At 43.1% G+C, this 24158-nt stretch overlaps 1 protein-coding gene across 5 annotated transcripts in view; it reads right to left on the reverse strand.

Annotated features, from left to right (window-relative positions):
• PAK3 (p21 (RAC1) activated kinase 3) overlaps positions 1-24158 on the reverse strand; it is a 294889-nt gene that overhangs the window by 98530 nt on the left and 172201 nt on the right. For 3 of the 5 annotated variants that reach the window (XM_003802952.3, XM_003802953.3, XM_003802954.3), the window contains exon 1: positions 831-1005. In XM_003802952.3, the coding sequence (XP_003803000.1) occupies positions 831-1005 (175 nt within the window). Of the gene's footprint in view, positions 1-830; positions 1033-22825; positions 22893-24158 lie in introns of those variants that run through there. The other 2 variants (XM_023508719.1, XM_003802950.3) reach the window with 2 other exon arrangements.

Genomic DNA, 24158 nt, shown 5'->3' on the forward strand with positions numbered 1-24158 from the left:
GATTCGAACCCGCCACCTTAGGTGTACGTGGCTGGCGCCTTAGCCAGTTGAGCTATAGGCGCCGAGCCGACAACTTTCTATGGTGCCAGTGCCCTTGTACTTGCTTTACTCCCATCTGGCTCAACAGTCACATCTACGGAATACAAGCTTCATCTTCCTCATTTATGCACCCTAACAATACTTGCTAGAAATTTCATACTGCTGAATGTCACAAAATGATACTTAAGCACCAAATGGTATTATGAACACCAGACAGGTAAATGACAATATACTGTTGTGATAACATGGGCTGACTGCGTAAAGGACAACTGGTAGAAGAATGAAAGTGGAAACAAATGACTCAGAAGTTTCTTCCCACCTTGTGATACACTCAAGAGAGACAGTATTGTGGCAACTTGGACTGACTCCCATATACTCAGTTCAAAATCTGCCCATTTACCAAAAAGGTAGACAGAAATAAATCAACCTGTACTCCAAGTTCCAAACAAACCCCTCCCAGTTACAGTTAGGAAGGAATCACTATAAATTCTACCCTAAGTTATCAGAAAGTCACTGTTTAAACATTCAAGACAGTACTCTTGCCATTGCTTCCCCCGGCTATGAATTCCATTTTATGTGAAAGGCAAACACAGCGTTAAGTGTATTTTCGGTCAGCTCACAGGAAATCAATCAAACGTTATCCTCTGACAAAATACAACCTCCAACGATGTACATGTAAAGGGCAGGCAGGCCCTGAACTGCCAATGCTCAAGGAACAGCTACCCAAGAAAGAAAGTGACAATGAAAGAATAAACTAGCCCCTTTGCAAAGCCCGGCCACTGATACTTTACTTTTATCCCCTCCTCCTGGGAAGATAGAGCGCAGCCTGGCTTTCTTATTCTTCTCTTCAGGGGCCATGGGAAGTGGTTTGGAGCTGTGGTTGAGCGCTGAAGAATCCCGGTTGTTACTATTCATCCTCAGTGGGGGAGCTGGGGGTTTCTCTTCATTATCCAGACCGTCAGACATTTTCAGTTACAACCAATTTCACAGCTCCTAAAGAGGAGGAGGAGAAAACAGGAGTTAAGGAGAGGTCTGAAATTAATCTAGTAAATATGGGGATTCTAACGACTTAGAAACAAAAGGATTGGTCTCGTGTTTTCTCAGGGTTTGGGTGGATGGATCGTTTTGAGGGTTTTTCCTCCTGGAGGGAAAAATGTAGCCTCTCCAAAGACCCTGATATAATTCTAAAAGAGGAATGCGAAGGCAATCATTAACAGCTTTTCAGTATATATACGAGAAAACATCTAAGCCTCGTGTTTTTCCCATGATGAAACTCTATTTCCTGCCATCCACTCAGTCTTTTAATGAGCAATTTACAATCTTTAAATACTCCATCTTAATGATTGTAATGGTCAGGTGGCCAAATGCCTCAGAGATTGGAATTTACACAGGTTTGACCATAGATTTTTAATGGCCCATAATAATGATTTGTTAGCTGCTTTAACATTGGCACGTCCTTGACATCTGATTCTTGTGTGTGCACCTGATTTGCAAATGCACTCCCTGGTTTTACGGCAATTAACTGAGAAAGCATCCTATACATCTGGCTCTTTCAGCAGAGTTGGAGTATGCTGTTAGGGTAAAAAATACCCATCATCTCCCAAGCATTTAGGAGATAAAGGTGAGCCAAACGTCACCACAAGCAAAGAGGAAAGAGTCACTTTCTGAGCAGACGCCATCATCTTACTCCCTGTCGTGTTTTATGTCCTGGAACGTAGAACCAGGAAGATGACAGAGGCAGCAGGGTAGTAAGGTCCAGTTTGGGTTTTAGGAACTTATTTTCTCTGAATTTCATTATTCTTTAGTATCTTACGTCTAGGTCTGAGTACATTTGGGCTTCATCCCCCTGGAAGAACAAACAATGTAAACTGGAAAAGCACAAACTCCCCAAGGAAATGTATCTGTCTCCAGGTGTTTTCTTACTCTCCTTCAAGGCCATGACACTTACCAGCACAAGTTAGGTGCTAAGAGTACCTTCCAAGTGAATCCCTAGTTTGAATTCAAGGAAAATCAAATCCCTTTAGAAGAAAAACCTCTGTAAGTTTTGCAAGCATTACATGGCACTAATGTAAGAGCATAAGAACTCTCCAAACATGACTTAGCATATCACTTTGTTCCAACAATACGTACTATAAACAAACCTAAGAACAACAATAACAAAAGCAAGTGTCAGCTTGGTGCCTGTAGCTCAGTGGCTGGCCACATATACCAGGACTGATGGGTTCGAACCCAGCCCGGGCCTGCCGAACAACAAGGACAACTATGACAAAAAAATAGCCGGGTGTTGTGGCAGGTGCCTGTAGTGCCAGCTACTTGGGAGGCTGAGGCAAGAGAATTGCTTAAGGCCAAGAGTTTGAGGTTGCTGTGAGCTGTGATGCCACAGCACTCTACCGAGGGCAACATAGTGAGACTCTGTCTGAAGAAAAAAAAAAAGCAACTGTCTACTCATTAACTGTTATAATGAAAGATAATCCATCATAATTCTTTTTGGCCCTTAGTGGTAACAGTGTGTTCTGTATTTTCAGTAATGCCCTTTAAGTGACAACATGGTATATGAAGATTTTAAAAAAATTTACTGTGTTTTAAAGTCTTTCAAATATAGACAGTCCATAATTACTTAAGAATAGATTAGTATCAATTAATAGCTTTTCCATTTGCATAGGTGACTGCCACTAGCATCTATCGGCTTGATCTTGATTTGGATACGAGATCTTTTCTTTCACCTGTCATGCCTTGTATTATCTTAATGAATTAAGATCAATTTTGTATTTTTTTCAGTAATTACAACAGCCTCACACGTTCCTATATAGGTGAAATTGTGTAGTACAGTGCAGGGTACAATTTAAAAAAGGAACTGTTGGCCAGGTGTGGTGGCTCATGCCTCTAATCCCAGCACTTTGGGAGGCTAAGGTGGGAGGTCCACTTGAGGCCCAGACTTGGAGACCAGCCTTGGCAACATAGCAAGGCCTATCTCTACAAAAAATTACTTTTCAAAAGTAACTATGATGTCAAGGATACAGTATATTCATAGCTACTCCTTGGACTAGTAAATATTTTAACTAGAACTTACATTTAGAGTTTAAATTTAACCAGTGCTAATGTGTCTACATTCTCTTTTACATTTTGATTTTGGGTCCTTCTAAATTCACTGTTTCTCTAAAATTAAAGCGAGTTTGAGGCTGACTTCACCAGTGTCATTATTCTGTCCTGGACAGGTTTGTGGTTTTAATTTAGTCACTGAGAAGAATTTGCCACCAGAAACTAGGGTGCTAGGTTTGTATCTTTTTTTTTTTTTTTTTTTACTTTTCTGGGTTCAAAAATAATGTCTGTATATGAAGTGATTATTACATAAATCTCAGGTATACAAAATTGAGTTTGGTCAAAATAATGAAATTTCAAAGTTGTTGCAAAGGAACTCAATGTTTAAATCAAAATACCTAGAAGACAGATTTTTGAAAGATGTGTCTCATGAGGACCGCCACCATTTTCTGGATGATATATATTTTCTGATGACATATTACTGCAGATGACAGAGAAACATGCCCCATGACCTCTTTACAATGATAGACAAAGCTGATTTTGCATAATAAGGCAAGTAGGAGTCTGGGCCAGTCAGGATTCTAGTGCAAGAACAGAATTTAAAATACTATGCTCCTTTGTTCTTGATAAATAGGTGTGGCTAACAGCACAGATGCCTTTTTTATTCTAATTACTCTCTCTGCTCAGAGAAACAGGTAGACGCCCTGCTTCTTTTTAAGGCTGCCTGATGATCCTGACCTTATTTGACCAGGTATAGTTCAGGTTGGGAAGAAAGCAATACTTGGGATCTAAAACTCAAACTATACTCTTTTATACCATCCTAAAACCCCAGATCAAAATTTCAACAACATATGCTTACTGAGGTCAGTATCACAGGCATTCGGCAAAGGACCCAGCTTATCTGGCATGCCTTTCTACTGTCCATCAAACAGGAAGTGTTTCAGTTCCAATTTAACTCATCAGAGCATGATAAGAGGGATTAGAAGAAACCTTTTATGGAGATGGAATAAAACTGAAGAATCTAGGTGCAGTTCCATACCAGGAACTTAGTAAAGCATGAAACCAAACAATCTCTCCGTTTCCCTAGACATTGTAGATATGGCTTTGGTTGAGTTATACCAGCATTACTTCAGTTCTCTACTACTCCTTACAAGGCACAAGCAGCAAGGACTACTGCTTCCAGATACTTCTGATTTGGTAACAAAAGAAGAGTACAGGAAGTTCTTGCTATCTTTAACACAGTTTCAGAAGACCAGTGAAGAAAGGGTAGGGACCCACAAGGAAGCCTTGCTGTTAATGTATTTCTTTCCCAAGTGGGAGGTATCTCCTACTATTTCACAAATATAGAAAGAAAGAGGATTCTATTATGTTATGTTTATAAACAATGCCAATCTACTAAGTCAGGCCCTCCCCTGAGACAGCTCTCTACAAAGGATACTATTAGTGGATTGCTGGTTCAATCTGCCTATGATGTCATTATTTCCAAGATTTTGAAAGAGACTATTTTGCTTGGGGTGCCTGTAGGCTCTATTTCAAGAATTGTACAAAAACACCATTATTCTCTAGGAACCCACATCAAAAAAACCGTCTACCTTTCAAGTTTAACTGTTGTTGTTCACTTCTACAACAGAACAGAAACAGGGGAGTGAGTGGCACATTGGAACTAGCCACAGGGCATTCATTTCACTTTTAGAACTTGGTCCTTAGCATTGTGGAGAAATAGCTAACTTTAGTGGACCAGCAACAGTTTATATCTGTTCATAAATTAATTCCATACTTTCCAAGTAGGATTTTCAGAAATAATTCAAACGGCTTCTGTGGATGGTGTATATTTTTGATCCAGCCCTTGGGACCTAATGTGGTTTACCAGTGCTCTGTAATTACAATTGAAATTCATCAGCAATAAGAAATATTCCTTTAGTTTCATGACAACCAAGGAGCCTGAACACCCCTTGTTTCAGAGTACTAGGACAGATTACCTCTGTTTTTTCTTTCTCCTTCTTTTGCCCTTCTCTCGCCAACCCCAAGTGTGAGGGTGCATACCCACAGGTGAATACAGAAACACACACTACCTGTCACTGGCCTGCCTTGACACAGAACTTCACTGAAAAGCATTTTAGAGAAAGACCATTATCAAGATTCACGACCACTATCGATGAAATGATCAGGCATTACAAACAATTGTCATTATTCTCTCATTCCTCCAAAACGTATTCTTTTAATAAGCGCAGTGCAAAAACTGGAGACTCAGAGAATGCTGACTAGGTTAAAAAAGGAAGCCACCAACCTGTATGGACCCAGAAGGCCAGGGGAAAGGTGAATAATCATGTATAGGCCAAAATTCATACTACAGCATAGGGGGTGGATTAGATACAACCAAAAATGCCAACTGGGCCCACTTGCCACAGGGACTGTACCCAAGTATGTAAAGGATAAGAATCCAGAAATACCAGTCTTACAGCTTGTAAGGTCACCCATTAAGCCTTAAACAATTGAGATAAATATTTTATCAGATCTGATACCATCAGAGACATATATATAGCAACAAATGTGTCTATAGTATTCTGTCTTTTTTCAAAATCTAAATAATTATTTTCATATTTTCCCGATGAAAACCATATCAATACTGTCCTTTCAAAAACAAAAGTCTCGGCCAGTAGATATGTAGCCACGATCTGATGAATCCAGAGGAAATCTTCAAAACCAACAGCCACTCAAGGCTATTACCACGAATTGGCGAGCACACCAATGTTGTTTCATGTCCTTTTCATGTCAAAGGAGAGGAACCAACACAAGACTAAGATGGCGCCTAGGGGAAATTTCCAGGATGAACTTCCTAATGTTTCTGATATATATACATGAAGAATAGGGCTGCAAGAAATCTTTTTTTTTTTTTTTTTGGAGACAGAGCCTCAAGCTGTCCCCCAGGGTAGAGTGCTATGGCATCACAGCTCATAGCAACCTCTAACTCCTGGGCTCAAGCGAGTCTCCTGCCTCAGCCTCCCAAGTAGCTGGGACCACAGGTGCCCGCCACAATGCCCGGCTATTTTTTGGTTGCAGCCGTCATTGTTCTTTGGCAGGCCCGGGCTAGATTCTAACCCACCACCTTAGGTGTACGTGGCTGGCGCCTTAGCCACTTGAGCCACAGGCGCCGAGCCTGCAAGAAATCTTGAGCTGAGGAGATGACAGCCCTACAATAACAAACTGAAGTGAGCACATACAAAAGATCATGGACTTTAGGACCTCAGAGGCATAGTGAACAGGGCAAAGAACTTTCACTACATTACAACATGAGAATGTTTCCAATTTTTAGAATTTGAAAATTCTTTATAACAAGAATTAACTCTCTATATCAAGAACTGAACTTTTAATGACCACCTTCAGACGTCAATGCATTAAGTAAACCTAGGCTTAAAGTCCGATGATATCTCCTTAGACAGTGACATCAACATGGGTTGTTCTTTGAATTGAGGACGAGGTTGATACTTTTACTATCAGAATATGTTCACTGAACTGCATTTTGGTGGTGGGCAAAAGGATCCAAGAATTCGACCTGCTGGCTCTTTCCTGGGCTCCTCGGTAACCGGAAGCATACATTTTCAAGATGGCTAGCTGAGCTTTAAGGTATAGACTGGGAAAAAACGAGGCTTTGCTAACTAGCTTATGGTGACACTAAATCCACTTTATCTTGGATGCATTAATGACATATGTACCAACTGGCAGCTCATTTATGACTGATAGTGTAAGAAGATACAGTGGACTTAATTGGAAAGAAAAGAAAAAGGAAAGGAAGGGAAAGGGGAGAGGGGAAAGGGAAGGGAAAGGAAAAGGAAAAGGAATCATCTACATTCCCCAAGGGGACACGGTCTTATGATTTGAAAGAAATAATATACATTGCTTTGCATTTCCACAGCAACACACATTGGAAGGTTTCTTACAACTTTGCAGGCATGAATTCCCATAATATGCTAAGATGTTAAAAAGGGCATTTTGCAGGGACAGGAATGAGTCAGGTCCATAACTCCCAGGAGCTCTGAAGCCATACTGCCATTCCAGACTAGGTGGAAAAGGGATAGCCCCACCATTAACTATGGTTAGCTAGATGGCCTCAACTTAGCATTTCTGTCATGTTGTCACAAATCACAGAGTCATGAAGCGTGTCACTCCCTTCATTAGCTCCTTGGGGTAAGAGCCCCTCATTCCTAACTGTTTGCCTTCATCCTTACCTAGTATAGTCTCTTGTTCCCAATAAGCATTACATACAAATGTGAGGTAATGAAACGGAAATCTACACATTCAAAGTATTTGCTGCCACCATGAGTAAGTTTTTCATAATGTTGTATAAGCCTTTAAAGCCTAATTGTAGCAGATCAGACACAAGTAGGCATGTTTGGAAATACCAGCACTAGTCTAACTGCCAAGCTTTGGGCATCATTTGGAAGCTGGCTACCATCTGATTAGTAAGACATCATTTAAAAATATATGACTTTGTAATGTCCAAAGCACTTCTGTATCCTGCTCTTACTTGAACTTGATGTCCATATTGTAAACAAGGGAAACCATCCCCATCTCCCACATGAGAAATTTACAAAGGATAGAGGTTAAGTGACCTGCCCAGGGTTACAAAATTAGTGAAAGAATTGAGACTAGAATCCCTTAAGCTTTTAAACTCTTGTCAATTCCCTTTCCAGCATACAAATACAACACGTGTCCAAGTAAACCCACAAATACACACACACTCTTTATATATACATTTGTATCTTCCCCAAATGTTCATATAACAGATCTCGCATTTTCATTTCAACCCACTTCAGGCTGGTACTTACTGATTTCAATTGCTTTTCCCATCCAAAGACCCAAGGCTAGGTAGGGGATTTACTGACAATACTCCAACAGGTTTCGTTGGCCACTTGTACTAATTCTTAGAGGGCCTTGTTTTTGAGCTTGCCTCTTCTGGGGCACTCACCAAGGGAACTCTGCTATCAGAGACAGGGGTGTGCTGTTTCAGAGAGCCTCGCCAGGGAGATACCATTACAGCGTGTAATGGAGGGAAGCCAATTCTAAGATCATTTGATCAGGAGGAGCTGAGCTACTTGTTAGGCAGGAGATTTGCGAAAGCAGCCGGACAAGCAAGGGAGGCACTAGCTCTTTTTACAGCTGCCTAGTTTCAATCTTAGATCATGCAAGAGATAGCTCACTGCTGACATACATACAAGCACACTCACACAGAATACATTCATGTTCCCTCTCCTACACCCAAGCAAATGAGCTCGGTTCTGCTATAAGTGCTGGTTCTCTGCAAATGAGCTCGGTTCTGCTATCACTCCTGGTTCTCTGCTAACATTTGTATGCGTGACTTCCATTGTTTTCAGCAGGAAGTTGACATTAATTGAGTCCAATAAGCCAGCATGTTATAGTTGCTGATTTCAATGTCAGGTTGCAAATAAGAAAATCACTGGGTATACTCTACCATCCAGACTTCATATACTGCATATATTATGAGGGACAAATAGCTACTTTTCTGTTCTTTTTTAAACAATTCTTTTCCAAATGCATTCTTAAGCCTCTAAATGCACGCAGCACCATACTTTATTATTCACTGTGTACGCTGCATGAGCTAATGCCAAGAAAATGCTAATGATCATCTGACATGTATTTATATTTTCAAACAAATGCCTTATTACAGGTTCCAGCTTTTTGTTTCCAATATTGATGCTGCTAAGAAAAGAAGATGCACCAAGAACAGAGGTAGAAATATTTTTAAGCATAAAACAAAGTGATCTGAAAAGATGCCTTAAAGAAATAGGGGGGGGGAAGAAAAGGGAGGGAAAACCTAGTGAGAAAACATTTCCTGGTTCTCAGAAAGAGCCTGTAACATCCTTAGAAGCATTCAGATGGAACAAATGAGATGCAGACTAACATCCCCAGTGAATAGGATAGGGGACATCAATGTCCCGAGTCTCTGGCATTCTAGCTGCTCTTGGTTACTACGCACGGATGATAATTACACCCTATCTTGATCCACCCCAGTGAAATAACCACAAATTTCCTCAAATCTAGGCTCCGAAATTCAGTTCTTGAATTTGCAAGCGTTTTCAGCATACCATAGAGGCGCCTGGGCATTGCTTTTCAACTTGTACATCACGGCTTATCATCCCAGCCAGGTCCTTGCTCCATTCCCAGGTTCCCTGTACCCAAATAAACTTTCGGCAAGCAAGGTGTCCATATCTGGAAGAGAAGAGCTATATGGGGTAATTAAGAGCTGGTTTTATTTCTCAGCCAGGACCCTACATCCGTGTAGCAAAGCTTACATTTTACCAAAAAAAAAAAAAAAAAAAAAGTGACTTCTTGCCAGAACTGGAGATTAAAGAATTTGAACTAGTATGAAATGTAGCAACTCTTTCTCATTTTTTTTTTTTTTTACCCCTGAGCGAAGTTTACATGTCCATATTTTAAGATACCCGAGCATGCACTTTTCAGCATTTTATTACTATTTGGGAGTTATGGTAAATAAGATGAGATACAATCTATTTTAAAAAGGGTCTCCTCAAGAAGAACCGGACATAATAAGACCCACTTTTCATCTATCCCACTTCGTAGTAGTAGGGAATAAACATTCAGCTGACCGTGGGCTTAACTGTAGACATTCTAAACCCTAGTTGTAGGAATTCTCCATCTTGGACCCCACTAAAAAGAAATGTTTCGCCTTCCAGAAAACTGACCATGGCTATAAAAAAGAGCCACAGTTAGCCCACAGCAATCCCTCTAGAAACCAAAAGGCTGATGTGAAGGAGGACTTTACAACTGAGTACGTCGGCTTTCCCATAGCCTTCCTCTGCCCAGCTTACCCACGCTTTTCCCTTGCAAGGTGCCGGATCCACCAAGTAGTTTGCTCCCCTTACTGCCTCTCACTTCAACACCTGGTTTCAGCTGCTCACACACATACGAAGGGAAGATTGCTACATCCCTGAGTCTTTCTGTGGCCCTGGGAAGCCCCAAACGGAGATAACAGGGTCCCAACCTTCACCGCGAGGGTAAGAAAATTATAGATAAAGCAGAAGCAGGGTTTGGTGCGAGAAGCTGAACTCAGTAGGCCTGAGGGGAAATCAGTCAGTAGTTCCTAAATGATAACTGTGGACTCTGGACTGTGACCTAGAACACATCGTGACAAAAATATTAGAGAGAGAACGGGGAAAGAACCAGGGTGTTCCTAATAAATATTCCGCATCCACTGATGCTCATCTCAGTGTTCTTGCTCCTTCAAGATGAAGCCTGATAAATTCCCCATGTCATAGCGCTCCTAATCCTGACAGCCAACCACCAGTGTTTTTTTTTTTTTTTTGAGACAGAGCCTCAAGCTGTCCCCCTGAGTAGAGTGCCGTGGCATTACAGCTCACAGCAACCTCCAACTCCTGGGCTCAAGCGAGTCTCCTGCCTCCGCCTCCCAAGTAGCTGGGACCACAGGCGCCCGCCACAACGCCTGGCCATTTTTTGGTTGCAGCCATCATTGTTGTTTGGCGGGTCCGGGCTGGGGATTCAAACCCACCACCTTAGGTGTACGTGGCTGGCGCCTTAACCGGGTGAGCTATAGGCGCCTAGCCCACCAGTGTGTTTTGTGGCCTTGAGCAGAGCGCCTGGCCATTCCATTCAGTCTTCTGAACACCTTCGCAGTGACGGCCTGTTGGTTACACAGCTATATAAACAGGAAAAGAAAAGCTCTTCTGTTAGCCAAACATTGCCTTTTATAGGATAATATACCAAGTGATGCTTTATCCCTGTTGATTTCGGGTTGACTTTCCTTTCAAAGAATCCTGAGACCCAAGGAGAGATGTACTACAGTTTGAGGAGTCAGGCAGCAACTCTAGAATAGAAGATGAACTATTATTAGGGCTCCCGAAACAACCCATCTGTGCACACATTCATTTAGTCAAACAACAGTTCCTAGTGCCTATCTACCAGGCACCATCTAGGGGATGGGTGTAAACAGTAAGTGTCTAGCCCCGAGTGAGGGGATAGGCTCTAGCAGTGGGTTTCATCTCTGGCTACACATTAAGTATAAAATTTGTGTCAAATATACAGACGAAAATAGAAGTACAAAACAACTAAAAGTAGGCGCGTTAAAAAAGGAAGAGCGCTTAAAAAAAAAAAAGAGGCTGCTTTCTATATGAGAAATCATACTACCACACATACAAAACATGTTTGATATTATTCTAAAGAACATCACGGCTTGGCCTTAAACCTCCCGTCACCCGCATTCATAGGTACCAGGTATTATGTTAGGAACAGGAGATACATAAAGAGATGAATAAAGACCAGACCCTATCTTCAAAGGGCTCCCGGTCTAGTGAGGAAGGCAAACGTGCATATACAATAGGAATACAGTGTGATTCAACCCAGGCGGGCACAAGAGGCTTTGGAGGGACAGCAGGAAGGGTAATTAATGTTCTCAGAGGGGTCAGAGGATATGGCACTTGAACAGGATGTTAAAACCGGAAAGCACTAAGTGGGTATCAGGTAAGACTCTTTGACAGTATGTTTCATTTCAACCAATGAATGCTGCAAGCATGCTAGATTAGCTTTCTCAGTCTTAGGCCCATTTCTACTGGACTAAGTGACGTTGGTATTATATAAGGAAGAGAACAGATCTCAAACCTCGGGAAATTGTAACATGTGCAAGACTTTAAAAACCAGGACGCCCTCTCCTCATCAGGAGGAGGGATCTCCTACAGAAGAAGGGATTGGTATGATTTGACACAAAGCATTTTCTCGAACTGTAGCCACGTATGATCAGAACAGATTTCTTTTGGGGAAAATGTATTAGGAACATAACACGTGGATTAAAAAACCTCTTTCATGTAACATTTAAGAACTAAGTTGCATCCTGTTATGCATGGTCTTAATGTTAGGGGTTGGTGTGTATGTGTGTGTGTGTTCATTTATATATTTATATTTATGTATATTTTATTTATATGTATTATATTTATCAGGGTTTTGCTGTGTTGCCCAGGCTTGAGTGCAGTGGCACAATCATAGCTCACTGTAATCTTTTTTTTTTTTTTTTTTTTTTTGAGACAGAGCCTCAAGCTGTCCCCCTGGGCAGAGTGCCATGGCATAGCTCACAGCAACCTCCAACTCCTGGGCTCCAGTGAATCTCCTGCCTCCGTCTCCCAAGTAGCTGGGACTACAGGTGCCCGCCACAACGCCTGGCTATTTTTTTTTTGGTTGCAGCCATCGTTGTTTGGCGGGTCTGGGCTGGGGATTCGAACCTGCCACCTTAGGTGTACGTGGCTGGCGCCTTAGCCAGTTGAGCTATAGGCGCCGAGCCAGCTCACTGTAATCTTGAAATCCTGGGCTCACGTGTTCCTCCTGCCTTTGCTTCCCAAGTAGCTAGGACTATGGGCATATGCAGCCATGTCTAGCTATGGGGGTTGATTTGTAATTAGCAAGTCTTTTATGCACCCAAAAGAATTATCTCCAAGAAAGGAACAATGACTAATTCCAGCCCTCCTTCTGGATTATTCTGTGATCTTGAGGAAATCATTACAATTTTATAAATTTATTCATTTAGCACTTACGTAGTATCTGTTATGTGCTGATGGGGGCAGAGTATGCTTTCAAAGGATGGCAGAAGAAGGTTAGCTAATGCTGGCAAAGAAGTCAGAGGATATAGTACTTGATCAGGGTATTGAAGGATGAGTAGGAGTTTACCACCTTCTAGTGTGAAAGATGAACAAGGTTGCCCCTGCCCTTGAAGAGACTTAATATGTAATGGGTGTCATCTCAGTGCAAAGAAGAGAACAGGTTGCCGTGTAAGAACAGAAAGAGGGAGTCCCAGCAGCCTGAAAAAGGAGGCTACACAGGGGACATATACTTGTGCCGAATTAAGAAAAACAAGCAAATCATGTTTCGGGTACAAGGAACAATGCATGTTAAGTCCCAGAGGAGCTTAGAGACAAAGAGAAATGGAAAAAAATAAGATTAGTACAGACAAAGCAAGAAGGGTCTTCTAAGTCTGTGGGGTTTGGACTATTCCTATGTGTATGAAGAGGTTTCAAGCAGTAGGATAGTGTGATTAGCTTGAAATTTCAGAACTATTACTTAGGTGACAACGTAGCAGATGTCTAAGGTTGATGACTTGGGGGGTAATTTTCCCCCATGTAGTGAGATATGCTAGGTAGCAACATGGAAATAATTTTGAAAAGTGACAACACTAAGAAAATCAGCTAGGGGAGAGAAGCATAGGCTGTAAGGGAACAGAAAGCCCAGAAAAGAGAGATATCAACAGGGGCTCTAGAATGGCATGGATGCTAGGCTAGGAAGATTAACTGCTGGCTTGGCGCCTGTAGCACAGTGGCTATGGCACCAGCCACATACACAGAAGCTGGCGGGTTCGCTGGAGGGTTTGAACCTGGCCTGGGCCAGCTGAACAACAGTGACAACTGCAACAACAACAAAATAGCCAGGCATTGTGGAGGGCGCCTGTAGTCCCAACTACTTGGGAGGCATAAGCAAAAGAATCGCTTGAGCCCAGGAGCGTGAGGTTGCTGTGAGCTGTGATGCCACAGCACTCAAACCAGGGCGACAAAGTGAGACTTTATTGAAACAACCACTTAAAATTTTATACAGACTTTAATGACAAACATAATAATTCTATAAACACTAAACACCTGCAAATGGACCTCAGCTACATAACTTTTATGTAAGTCAACATACAAAGATGAGAGGATAAAAACAGTGACACACTGGGAATCTAAATAAAAATTAAATTGAAACTATCTCATGGGGAGCAAGACAAATATTGAAGCCTTGTGTCTTTGAGAAGTATAAACCACGTAAGTACTAAAACATTGAAGGAAGCTTCAATTCGCAGGCGGTGAAGAAATACGCTAGCATCTCCAGCTGTATCTAGTCCTCGCAACAGCGAATGCAATATTAAAACAATAAATACAATCGCAGTGGCAGCAGTTCCAACACCTTCCTTCGGTGTTATGAAACTGTTCAGTGGAGAGCTGAACATGTGGGCTGAGGATATTAATTAATTTGAGGCCATCAGCAGGAGAATATGTACAGTCTCCCAGAAAGAATACAGAATAAAGAAGACGACCTCATGGGAACACCAACATCTAGGAGCTGGAAGAGAGAGCAGTGATTCCTGAGAAAGATGGTGAAAGAGATGGAGGAAGTGACAAGATGCTCTCATGGATGAAGTCAAGACGAATGCATAACTATGAGGCAAATGGTCCCCCTATCCTTTTCCTAAAACTTACTAAACTTGATCTCATGTAAGTTTCATGTCAGAAGTGACTCGGCCAAGCGGCACCGGGTGTGTTGATGTGTTTCAGTATTTTGTAAGAATTCCCAGACTCTGATGTTTGGTGTTACTGGAGCAGCATGAATAGAACCACACTGTGGCCATATATCACTCAGCCCGGTTTGGAAGCTTCCTGCTATATTATGTCACCTGTGTTGCCCTCTCACATGCTCTGGACATTGCACAAAACCCAGAAGCAGTATGGGTCAGCTAGAAGACAAACTGCAGCTCACATTTAATTTTTTTTTCATAAAAAGAGTGATGTTCAGTTCAAATATCTCTTATTTGCTCACTGTAGGCCCCCAAGGCTTTGCCAACTACAGATGCAAGTATTCAATCTGGATTGGTGCTTTCCACAGGCCAGCACTGCCCGTAATGAGCTGCCTGACCTTGGGTATATCTCTTGGCCCCTCTGAGTCTATTTCTTCATCTGTGAAAAGCAACCATCTCACCAGAAGGGTATGAAGATCAAATGATCCATATGTGGGAAGTGCTTTGGAGTAACAGAAGATGTTCTATCCGGCTCGGCACCTATAGCTCAACCGGCTAAGGCGCCAGCCATGTACACCTAAGGTGGCAGGTTCGAATCCCCAGCCCGGACCCGCCAAACAACAATGACGGCTGCAACCAAGAAATAGCCGGGCGTTGTGGCGGGCGCCTGTGGTCCCAGCTACTTGGGAGGCGGAGGCAGGAGACTCACTTGAGCCCAGGAGTTGGAGGTTGCTGTGAGCTGTAATGCCACGGCACTCTACCCAGGGGGACAGCTTGAGGCTCTGTCTCAAAAAAAAAAAAAAAGATGTTCTATCCATGGAAGAAGTTTACAGGTTCCATGAGCCACAGACAAAATTGCCATCATTCGTTGAGATCTCATCATGTCCCAAGCACTCTCCTAAAAGCTACTCATATATAAGTAAACATACCCTGCATAACTAAATAAGGTATTATTATTACAGTATACGGATATATACTGTAATAATACGGATAAATAAAACGGATATTCATTTTACGGATGAAGAAACTGACATTCAGAGATATTAAGTCACTTGCCCAAGCCCACAGAGCTAGTAGAGAGAAGAGTTAGACTATACAATCTCACATCTGACTCTGGTGCCCATGCTCCTTTGTCACACAAAGGGTGATGTGGTACTTTTATCAGTTATAGTTTTTGCATAGACAACAATGTTCTTAGGGCTTGGGAGTAAGTGAACTGTGCCTCTACTGCAGGCGTCCTCCAACTATGGCCTGCCGGCCACATGCGGCCCTCCTAGGACATTTATCCGGCCCGCCGGGTGCTTTTGCCGCCACTGCCTGTCCTGCTTAGTAGCTGACTTGTCCCGGGGCCTGCAGTCCAGCCCTCCAATGGTCTGAGGGACAGTGAACTGGCCCCCTGTTTAAAAAGTTTGAGGACCCCTCAAACTTTTACTGTGTTGCTTGTGATCAAAGCCTAGAAAAGAGCAGACCCTTTACCCACAAAGCAGATGTTTCAACATTAAAATCAAGAGCAGAGGACTGCCTACGGGTAAGGAGTCAATCACTGGCTTCACCTGCCTCAGGAGTTGTTTCCACCCACCACCCCAAGAAGTTTTTATACCAGCAAATGAAGGTGGTGGCATCACTGAAGGCTTCACTGATTTCAAAAACAGAGTAAGATGTAGGACTAGAGGAAACATCTAAAGGAACAAGAAACAATGTTTCAGTGCCAAGATAAACATGTCCTAAGGTGATACAGGAATTGAGGAAACTCTTCGTGGATTAAACCCATTTTTCACTCGTCTTATTCAGGGGGAATGAACACTGACACCTAGCTTATGGCTAAGCAGAAATAAAGACTTAAAAGAACAGAGGCAAAAAAATCATATGAAAATCAGGGCTTTGGCTACAAGGAATCTTACTGATTCTCTTTTATTTCAGAGATCTTTTGCTTTGAAGACACTCACTGTAAGCTACACATTGTGCTTAACATTTTCATATATCATCTTATTTTATCCTTTTCTCAACTCCATGTCACTCCCATTTTACAAATCAGGACATAGAGGCTTAAGGGAGATAAGTAATCACTCAGTGTTACCCAGCTAGGAACTGACCAAACTGGAATTCATACACGGCTGTGCCTGACCCCAGAGCTGGTGCTCCTACCACCTCTATCATCATGGAAGAATGGCTTATTAAATACCTTGAAAAGTATAAAATAAATGCAAGGGGCTAGTAGGTGTTCACACTTTGTGCTTTTCCCTAAATTCAAGAAAATTTAGGCAAGTGCATTTTTTTCCTGGCTAAAATATTTAGCTAATACTGTAAGTTGTGTGAATTTCCTTTGGTGAGTCTTGAGGTATCAGCAAAAAACTATCAAATGTCAAATTTCCAGGCTGTTTCTCTTTAGCTTCTCCTGAAGGAGGTAGTGGCTAGATCTTAATGAAGTACAATATTGTCATTAAGTTCTATAGCTCAGTTTTCTTCCTGTACCTTAAGCTCAGTGACAAGGTGCTCTGTGACACAATATCCTGGGGCAATAGCACAGCCCTGTGCTGAGCAAGACATCTAGGACAGTTGACTCTAGGAAATGGCTTCTCTAAATTTTAACTGCTGCCCCCAGTGACTTATAGGTCTTTAAAGCCTTAGGAACATTAACACCACTGGATGTCATGAGAAAAAGATCCCTCCAAGCCCAAGCTTGTACTACTTTACCACGGGAACTTTACCTTTCTCACACAAATGATAGTACATCAAAGGCAGAGCATATGCCTTTCACCCATTTAAATCTCCCTTTGGGCCCAGCACTATGTGGGGCCCAGAGACAATCCCCAATCTGAGTCAGAAATGCTGCTGGAATTCTGGAATTGAGGAAGAGAAGAGAGACCCTGGAATTGTACTGATCCGTGTTGCTGCTCACCTCCTCTGTTCAGTTTCTTAATTGAATCTCTCAAATAAGTTTCTCTGACCCTAGCATTGAGCTAAGCATCAAGAACCCAAAATGAGGAATTACGCCTATGGTTCATCCTATAAGGGTACATGTGAATCTCTCTAAATGTAGAATATAAACGTGATAACACAATAACTAAGAAAAAGACATGAAGTCTACGTTAACCAGTTGGATGAAAGTATTTCAAATTGTATACAGAAACAGTACTCTGTACCCCGTAATAGTATTAATGTACACAGCTATGATTTAATAAAAAAAAAAACTCAGAATGAGGCGGTGGTGGCCATAGCTCAGTGGGTAGGGTGCCAGCCATGTACACCAAGGCTGGCGGGTTCGAACCCAGCCCAGGCCTGCTAAACAACAATGACAACTGTGACAAAAAAAATAGCCAGGCGTTGTGGTGGGTGCCTGTAGTCCCAGATACTGGAGAGGCTGAGGCAAGAGAATTATCTAAACCCAAGAGTGGGAGGTGGCTGTGAGCTGTGACAACACAGTACCGAGGTTGACATAAGTGAGACTCTGTCTCAAACAAACAAACAAAAAAGAACCCCAAATGAGCACAATAATATAGTTCTTACTCTCAAAGACATTCTCGATATACTGGAGGGAGGCAGCAGGACGAGGGAGGTTGATGTCCCAGAGTATAGACTCTTCCCCATAGCACACCAGGACTCATCAAACGGAAGCATGGGCATACTTTGCACTCATTTTTGCTCCAGGGAGACTCCAGTAGAAGTTACATCCTAGGGAGGTTCCTACGAAGTGTTCTCGTGTTTCTAAATGGCTGGTGGCAAACAACTCGACCACCAGGCTCCTGAACCACTGGCTCACTCCGGGGTTTGTGCTTCTTTTTAAGCACTTATAGGAAAATCTGCAGTCTGTCTGGGGTACAAGGGACTTCCTTCAGCTTATCTTTACCTACAGCTACTGAGCAATCTCCTCTGGTAGCTCATTAGTGACTGCTGTTGAAATTTCAGTGGGGTCTATGTATGTGCAGGTATAGCCATAGGAGAAATTTACTTTATCACCGAGGTCATTCATCAATCATCTCCCCTTCCTGTTCTTGAATGCCATGTTCCAGGGCTAACTGGGTATGATATACCTGGCTACATTTGAGGTGCCAGATGGAAACAGGTCTGCCCTTTCCATGTGTATAACCAACGGGCAATGCCAGATCGTAAACATAAAACTGGAGACATGTACCATTAAGAGCACATTAAAAAACACATTTTTCACCTTCTCCCCATCCTGGGAGAGAAACGAAGTGGCAAGTTAAGCCATAAACTTCCAGAAAATAGACACACCATCTACACTCCAACCTCTCTTGGACAGGACTGGCTAAGGCTCTATCGGAGATGATCGCTGTTAAAGGAAACTAAGGAAAGCATAGAAAACTGGATCTGTGGCTTTAGCTTTTTCATTTTAACCCTACACATAAATTCTGCTCCTTTCTGCTCTGGAAGGATCTATTTCCCATCGGTCACTGGTTGCCCTTAAACCTTTCAGCAAGGGTAAGGACAATACTAGTGGCAAAGAGAAAGAAAAAATGACTGTAAATAGAAACTTTGGCCAGTAATTCGGTATACTATATAGTATGTGTGTTGGTGAGAAAGTGCGTAAATGCAGCAATATTTCCGTATCAGTATGGGGGCATATGAGAGAATGTGGAAACGGGCATATGAAAGAATGTGGAAATGTAAGTATAAGCATGTGCGTGAAAGTGTGGGTCACTGTCAACGTATGAATCAATGTGCACAGATATAGTCCAGTGTGATTATCTCCATAAGACGGTGTAGGTCAGTGTCAATGTATGTCTGTGTCAGTGTATCCAGTACATGTATCCAGAGTCTAACAGTACATGAAGTTTATAGGAGAGTGCGTGACTGCATGGGCACAGGAGTCAGTGTAAGTTAAGCATATCAGCTCATTATCAATGTAAGTGAGGATGTGGTAGGGTGAACGGGAGCACCATGTTTCCCCCCAAATAAGACACTGTCTTATATTTATTTTTCTCCAGAAGACACACTAGGGCTTATTTTCATGGGATGTCTTCTTCTCCGCCCCAAAATGCAGCATATCTGCATAGCCACGCCCATCACTAGGTCTCATTATTGGGGTGGGGCTTATATTTAACAAATGCATAGAAATCCTGCTAGGGCTTATTTTTTGGGTAGGTCTTATTTTGGGGGAAACATGGTATGTGGCCATGTGGAGTATGAATAATTACCTGTGAGTACATGCATATATCAATGGGAACTAACAACTGCAGTGTGAATTGTGCGTGTCCGTGTGGTGTGTACCAGTGTAAATCCAGCTTAGCGACGGTGCACGTCCTTACATGTGCACTAGGGTGAATGCAGGCAGCAGTGTGAGTGAGGATGTGTCCCTCTGAGAGGAGGAGAGTGGAGATGTGTAAGAATGTGAACATGTGGTGTGATTCCCCCCTGTGAAAATATGTGCAAATGGGAGATAGCATGTGACAGAATATATCTGTAAATGTACAAGAGTGTGGGATAGCATGATTGTGTGTCTGTGGGAATGAGCGGGAGTGTATCATTGAGTGTATGGTTGTGAATATGAGAATGTCTGACTATGTGAGCTTGTAAGTATGTGTGCAGTGTGACTGTAGACTAATGTGAATGTGTAAGAGTACTGAATATACAGGAGTCGGTGTGTCAATGGGAATATACCCGTGTGATTATGCAGGAGTGTGAGAAGGTAGAGTAAGGTTGTCAGTGAAAATGGCTGAAGTTGTGAAAATGTGTATGTATGGTTGTCTTTTAGCGTATGTGCCTGTGAGTTTAGTATAAAATGTGATTATGCCGACTCAGTACCCGTAGCACAGTGGTTATGGCACTGGACACATGCAGCACCGGGGCTGGCGGGTTCGAACCTGGCCCGGAGCCTGTTAAACAATGACAACTGCAAGAAAAAAAAAAGCCGGATATTGTGGTGGGTGCCTGTAGTCCCAGATACTTGGGAGGCTGAAGGAAGAGAATCACTTACATCCAAGAGTTGGAGGTTGCTGTGAGCTGTGACACCACAGCACTCTACTGAGGGTGACATAGTGAGACTCTATCTCAAAAGAAAAAAAAAGTGATTATGCCTCAGCATGGAGAAGGTGTGTGACAGTGAAGGTGTGTCAAAATGTATGTTTTCATGGGTGAGTGTGACTACCTGTGAATGTGCCCAGGGTGGAAGGTTAGTTTCAGTATTGTGTACATGAGTGCAACACTGTGTACTTCTGAGTGCAAGAGTGTGTAATTCTGAGCGTAAGAGTGCAAGGGAGATGGTGCTTATGGTGTGAGAAGATACAAATGTGAATATCTGAGCACACGTGCACGTGTTTATGAGCCTGTGAGGAGCTGGGTGACAATGAGGAGGAAATAGTGAGGACACAGTGCATGAGACTGAGTGTGTGTATGGTTGTGAGTAGGAGAAAAAGAGTCCAAGTGGCGGGTGAAGGCAAGTCAATGTCTATTTGTGAGTAGAGTACATGTGATTGCACAGGAATTTCAGCAGGTAAGGGTACAGTATCATCTGTGTGAATGGGAGGGAGTGGGAAAGTGCTGTGAGTGTGTTAGAATGGAATGAATAGCAAAAGGAGTGCGTGTGAATGTGAGGGCAGCGTGCAAGGTCAAGGGTGAATGCATATGAATATGAAAATGTGAATATATGGATCTGAGTGTGTGGCCGTGTAAACGTGCCTGGATATAGTGTAAGAGTAAGCATCGCTACAAATGAGTCCAGTGTGAGAAGTGAGTGGGAGTCTGTGGGATAATGTAACTGTGGGAATGTCTGAGAGTACATGAGTGTGCCAGCGAGGATGTGTGTGTGTGCATGAGAGAGAGAGAGAGCACTAAAGGGTACCAAAATAACTTGGGATGCTGAGAAACTCTCCCCAGGAGGTATCTTTCTTCCTAAAGTCACACGTCTCCAGTGACAGGCAAGTTACTTAGCCCTTCTCGTCTACCTCCTTGTTAGTAAAATGATGATACTAATAATACCTAACTTCAGCTAGTGTCGCTTGTATAACCAGAAATAAAAATGACTAGTAGAAACAAATACCTACCACCTTGCAGGGTTCCTATAGGAGCAAATAGTATCATGCAAATCAAGTGTCCAGCACAGAGCTAGCAACAGTACGCTCTCAATAAATAAAAGTTATTGTAGTTGTCACAGAACACCCAGGAGAGATCCAGGGGCTTGCTTCTTCTTTTAGGCAGTTCTAGTTACCTTCTGTCCGTCTAGATCTATAGAGGATCCCCTACCAGAACATCGCTAGAAAGTTGAATGCATCAGTATCGACAAGGCTGTAATTTCATACCTTCAATTCCACAACTGAAACTTGGAGCTTCCCTTTCAGGAGAAGGCATCCCAGAAACACCTGCCGCTGAGCTGCCGAGCTGCCGTTTTACCTGGTCCTGTAAGCCCAATGTATGCTCAGTGTGAAAGGGAATTGAATTGCTCGTTTCTTGTTGGGCGTTTTTTTTTTTTTTTTTTAATTTGGGTTAGCTGTTTTTTGACTTGGGCAATAGGAGAGCTGTCTTACAGGCAGCCAACAAAGACACATAGGACCAGACAGAGAAACAGAGGGACAGCAAGCTATAAACAGGTAGCTGGACCACAGGATATAGCAACAGAAAGCCAGATGGCGAAGCCAACCGAAGAAGCTATCGTGACTGCCTGAGAGGCAGACGAACAGACAGGGGGATCATCAGAGAGGCAGGCTGAGAAACCTGCAGAGGGAAGAGAAGAGGTTCAACTTGCAAAGCTGCCAGGGAGCTGTCAGGAGCTTTTAGGGGAGATGCTAGAAACCTGTATAATCTAGTCCCTGCCCTTGAAGAGCTCACAGTCTAGTTTACCTGCTAAGACAAATACTCCAGGAACCGTGGGGGAATTATTTAAGGCAGCAGGGAAGCAAGCGCCACAACGCATGCTACAAAGTCAAGCGTTGTTGGGTAGCTGGGAGAAGAAGTGCACCTTGGTTGGGTGGGAAAGTTCAGGAACATTTAGGTTACCTCTGCCAGGCCCAGAAGCAGGGATGGATTGGGTGGGACTACGTTTTGAATGGGAAGGTAAAATTAAGGTTATAAGGGCAGTAGACATCACAGGAACTGACAGGCAAATTTGCAGCGTGTGGCTGAAATGCCACTTAGACATCAGGAAAGGAGGAGAAAAGGAAGTGTCAGCTCGATGGGAAGCACGTCTGTGTTACACTGAAGTTCATAGATGGTACTTGACATTTGCAAAAGACTTGGCAGTGATTGTTATGTTGTTTATTCTCCTCATCCCAAAATGTAGGTCAAAGCTGTCATTCCCATATTAGAGATGAGGGAACTGAAAGACCAAGGGCAGCTGCACAAGGCAAAATCTCCCAGAAAGTAGGGGTCATGCCCGGAGGCCTAGCCAGTGAGGCCCCAGCAAGGTCTTTGATGTCTGGAGCGCTGGCGGAAAGGCAGCATTTGCCTGGACTTGGAGCTCCTTAACTCCCTGCCTTGGAATCTATTACTCACCTCACACTGCCACCGCTGCGGGACCTCAGCACAGGGTTGCACTGCCCATGAGAAGGGGCCAAGCTGGCTTCAGCTCCGATGGACTCAGTGCTAGGTACACCAGCTGCCACAATATGCAAGGACTCAGCTGCTCTTTCTTGGGGGAAACCTGCCGAGAGAAGCACTGTGGGGGAGAGGGAACCTCTTTCCCCACCTGCTACTATTCCCCCATCCAAACCCTCCAAATCTCTCTCTCTTTCACACACACACACTCTACGGTGAATTTCAGACAATCCTTAAAGAAACATCTTAGAGAATCAGAAAGGCAAGAAGTGTAAAAAAGCATTGCTACACTGAATTCCAGAAAGGACAAAGAAGTAGGAGGTAGGAGATGGGAGCTCCAAGGTGAGAACTGCCGTTAGTCACATCGCCACTCTGGGCCCACTTGCTATCAAGTGGAAAAGACCTGTCCTAGTCACCTTGGGCAAGCGTTAGAACTAAATCAAATAAGACAGATGTGAACCATTTTCAGAGCTTGCTTTATTATGAAGAAATTTGCGTAATTATAGGAAGTGCTAGAGTGTAATGTACAAGAAGTGGAGAGATGATGGCCAGTGCAGGTTGGCTCTGGGAATATTTACACTTCCTGACAATCTGGTACTGCCATTCAGTTCATTCGACCCCTCGACTCCAGGTCTTCACCTCCATTTTCATTCCCCTCCAACCAACTTCGTTCACTGGAGGAGGAATACGCGAGTCTGTCTCCCAGGCAAGAATACTCTACAGTCCCCAAATTTGCTAATATCACATAGCTGCTGAGGGCCTCAGCCTCTCCTCTGTTCGTTTTTTTTTTTTTTTTGAGAGAGAGGCTCAAGTTGTTGCCCTGGGTAGAGTGCCGTGGTGTCGTAGCTCACGGTAACCTCTAACTCAGGCTCAAGTGATTCTCTTGCCTCAGTTTTTCTATTTTTAATAGAGACAGGGGTCTTGCTTTGGCTCAGGCTGGTCTAGAACTCGAACTCGTGAGCTCAAGCAATCCACCTGCCTCAGCCTCCCAGGCTGCTAGGATTACAGGCATGAGCCACTGTGCTGGCCAACCTCTCCTCTTAATTGGAACTTTCCTTTACCCTCCTATATCCACCAGGGACAAGTTTTCCAGTCTTCCCCAGGCTTCTTAGGGTGAGTGTATAATTTACCCCATCCTCCCCACACAGGTTTCCCTGTCTAACCATGAAGAAGACAGGATCTCTTTAATCCCTCCTTTCTCTGCCTATTCCCACAATCAGTTGAGCTTTTCAAGGGAGAAGCTGATCTTCCCTCCCTGGAACATCAAGCTCTGCCATCTTTCCTACTCAGC

The sequence above is a fragment of the Otolemur garnettii genome, unplaced genomic scaffold (assembly GCF_000181295.1).
Source record: "Otolemur garnettii isolate 467f Iridium unplaced genomic scaffold, OtoGar3 scaffold00267, whole genome shotgun sequence".
Taxonomy (NCBI): domain Eukaryota; kingdom Metazoa; phylum Chordata; class Mammalia; order Primates; family Galagidae; genus Otolemur; species Otolemur garnettii.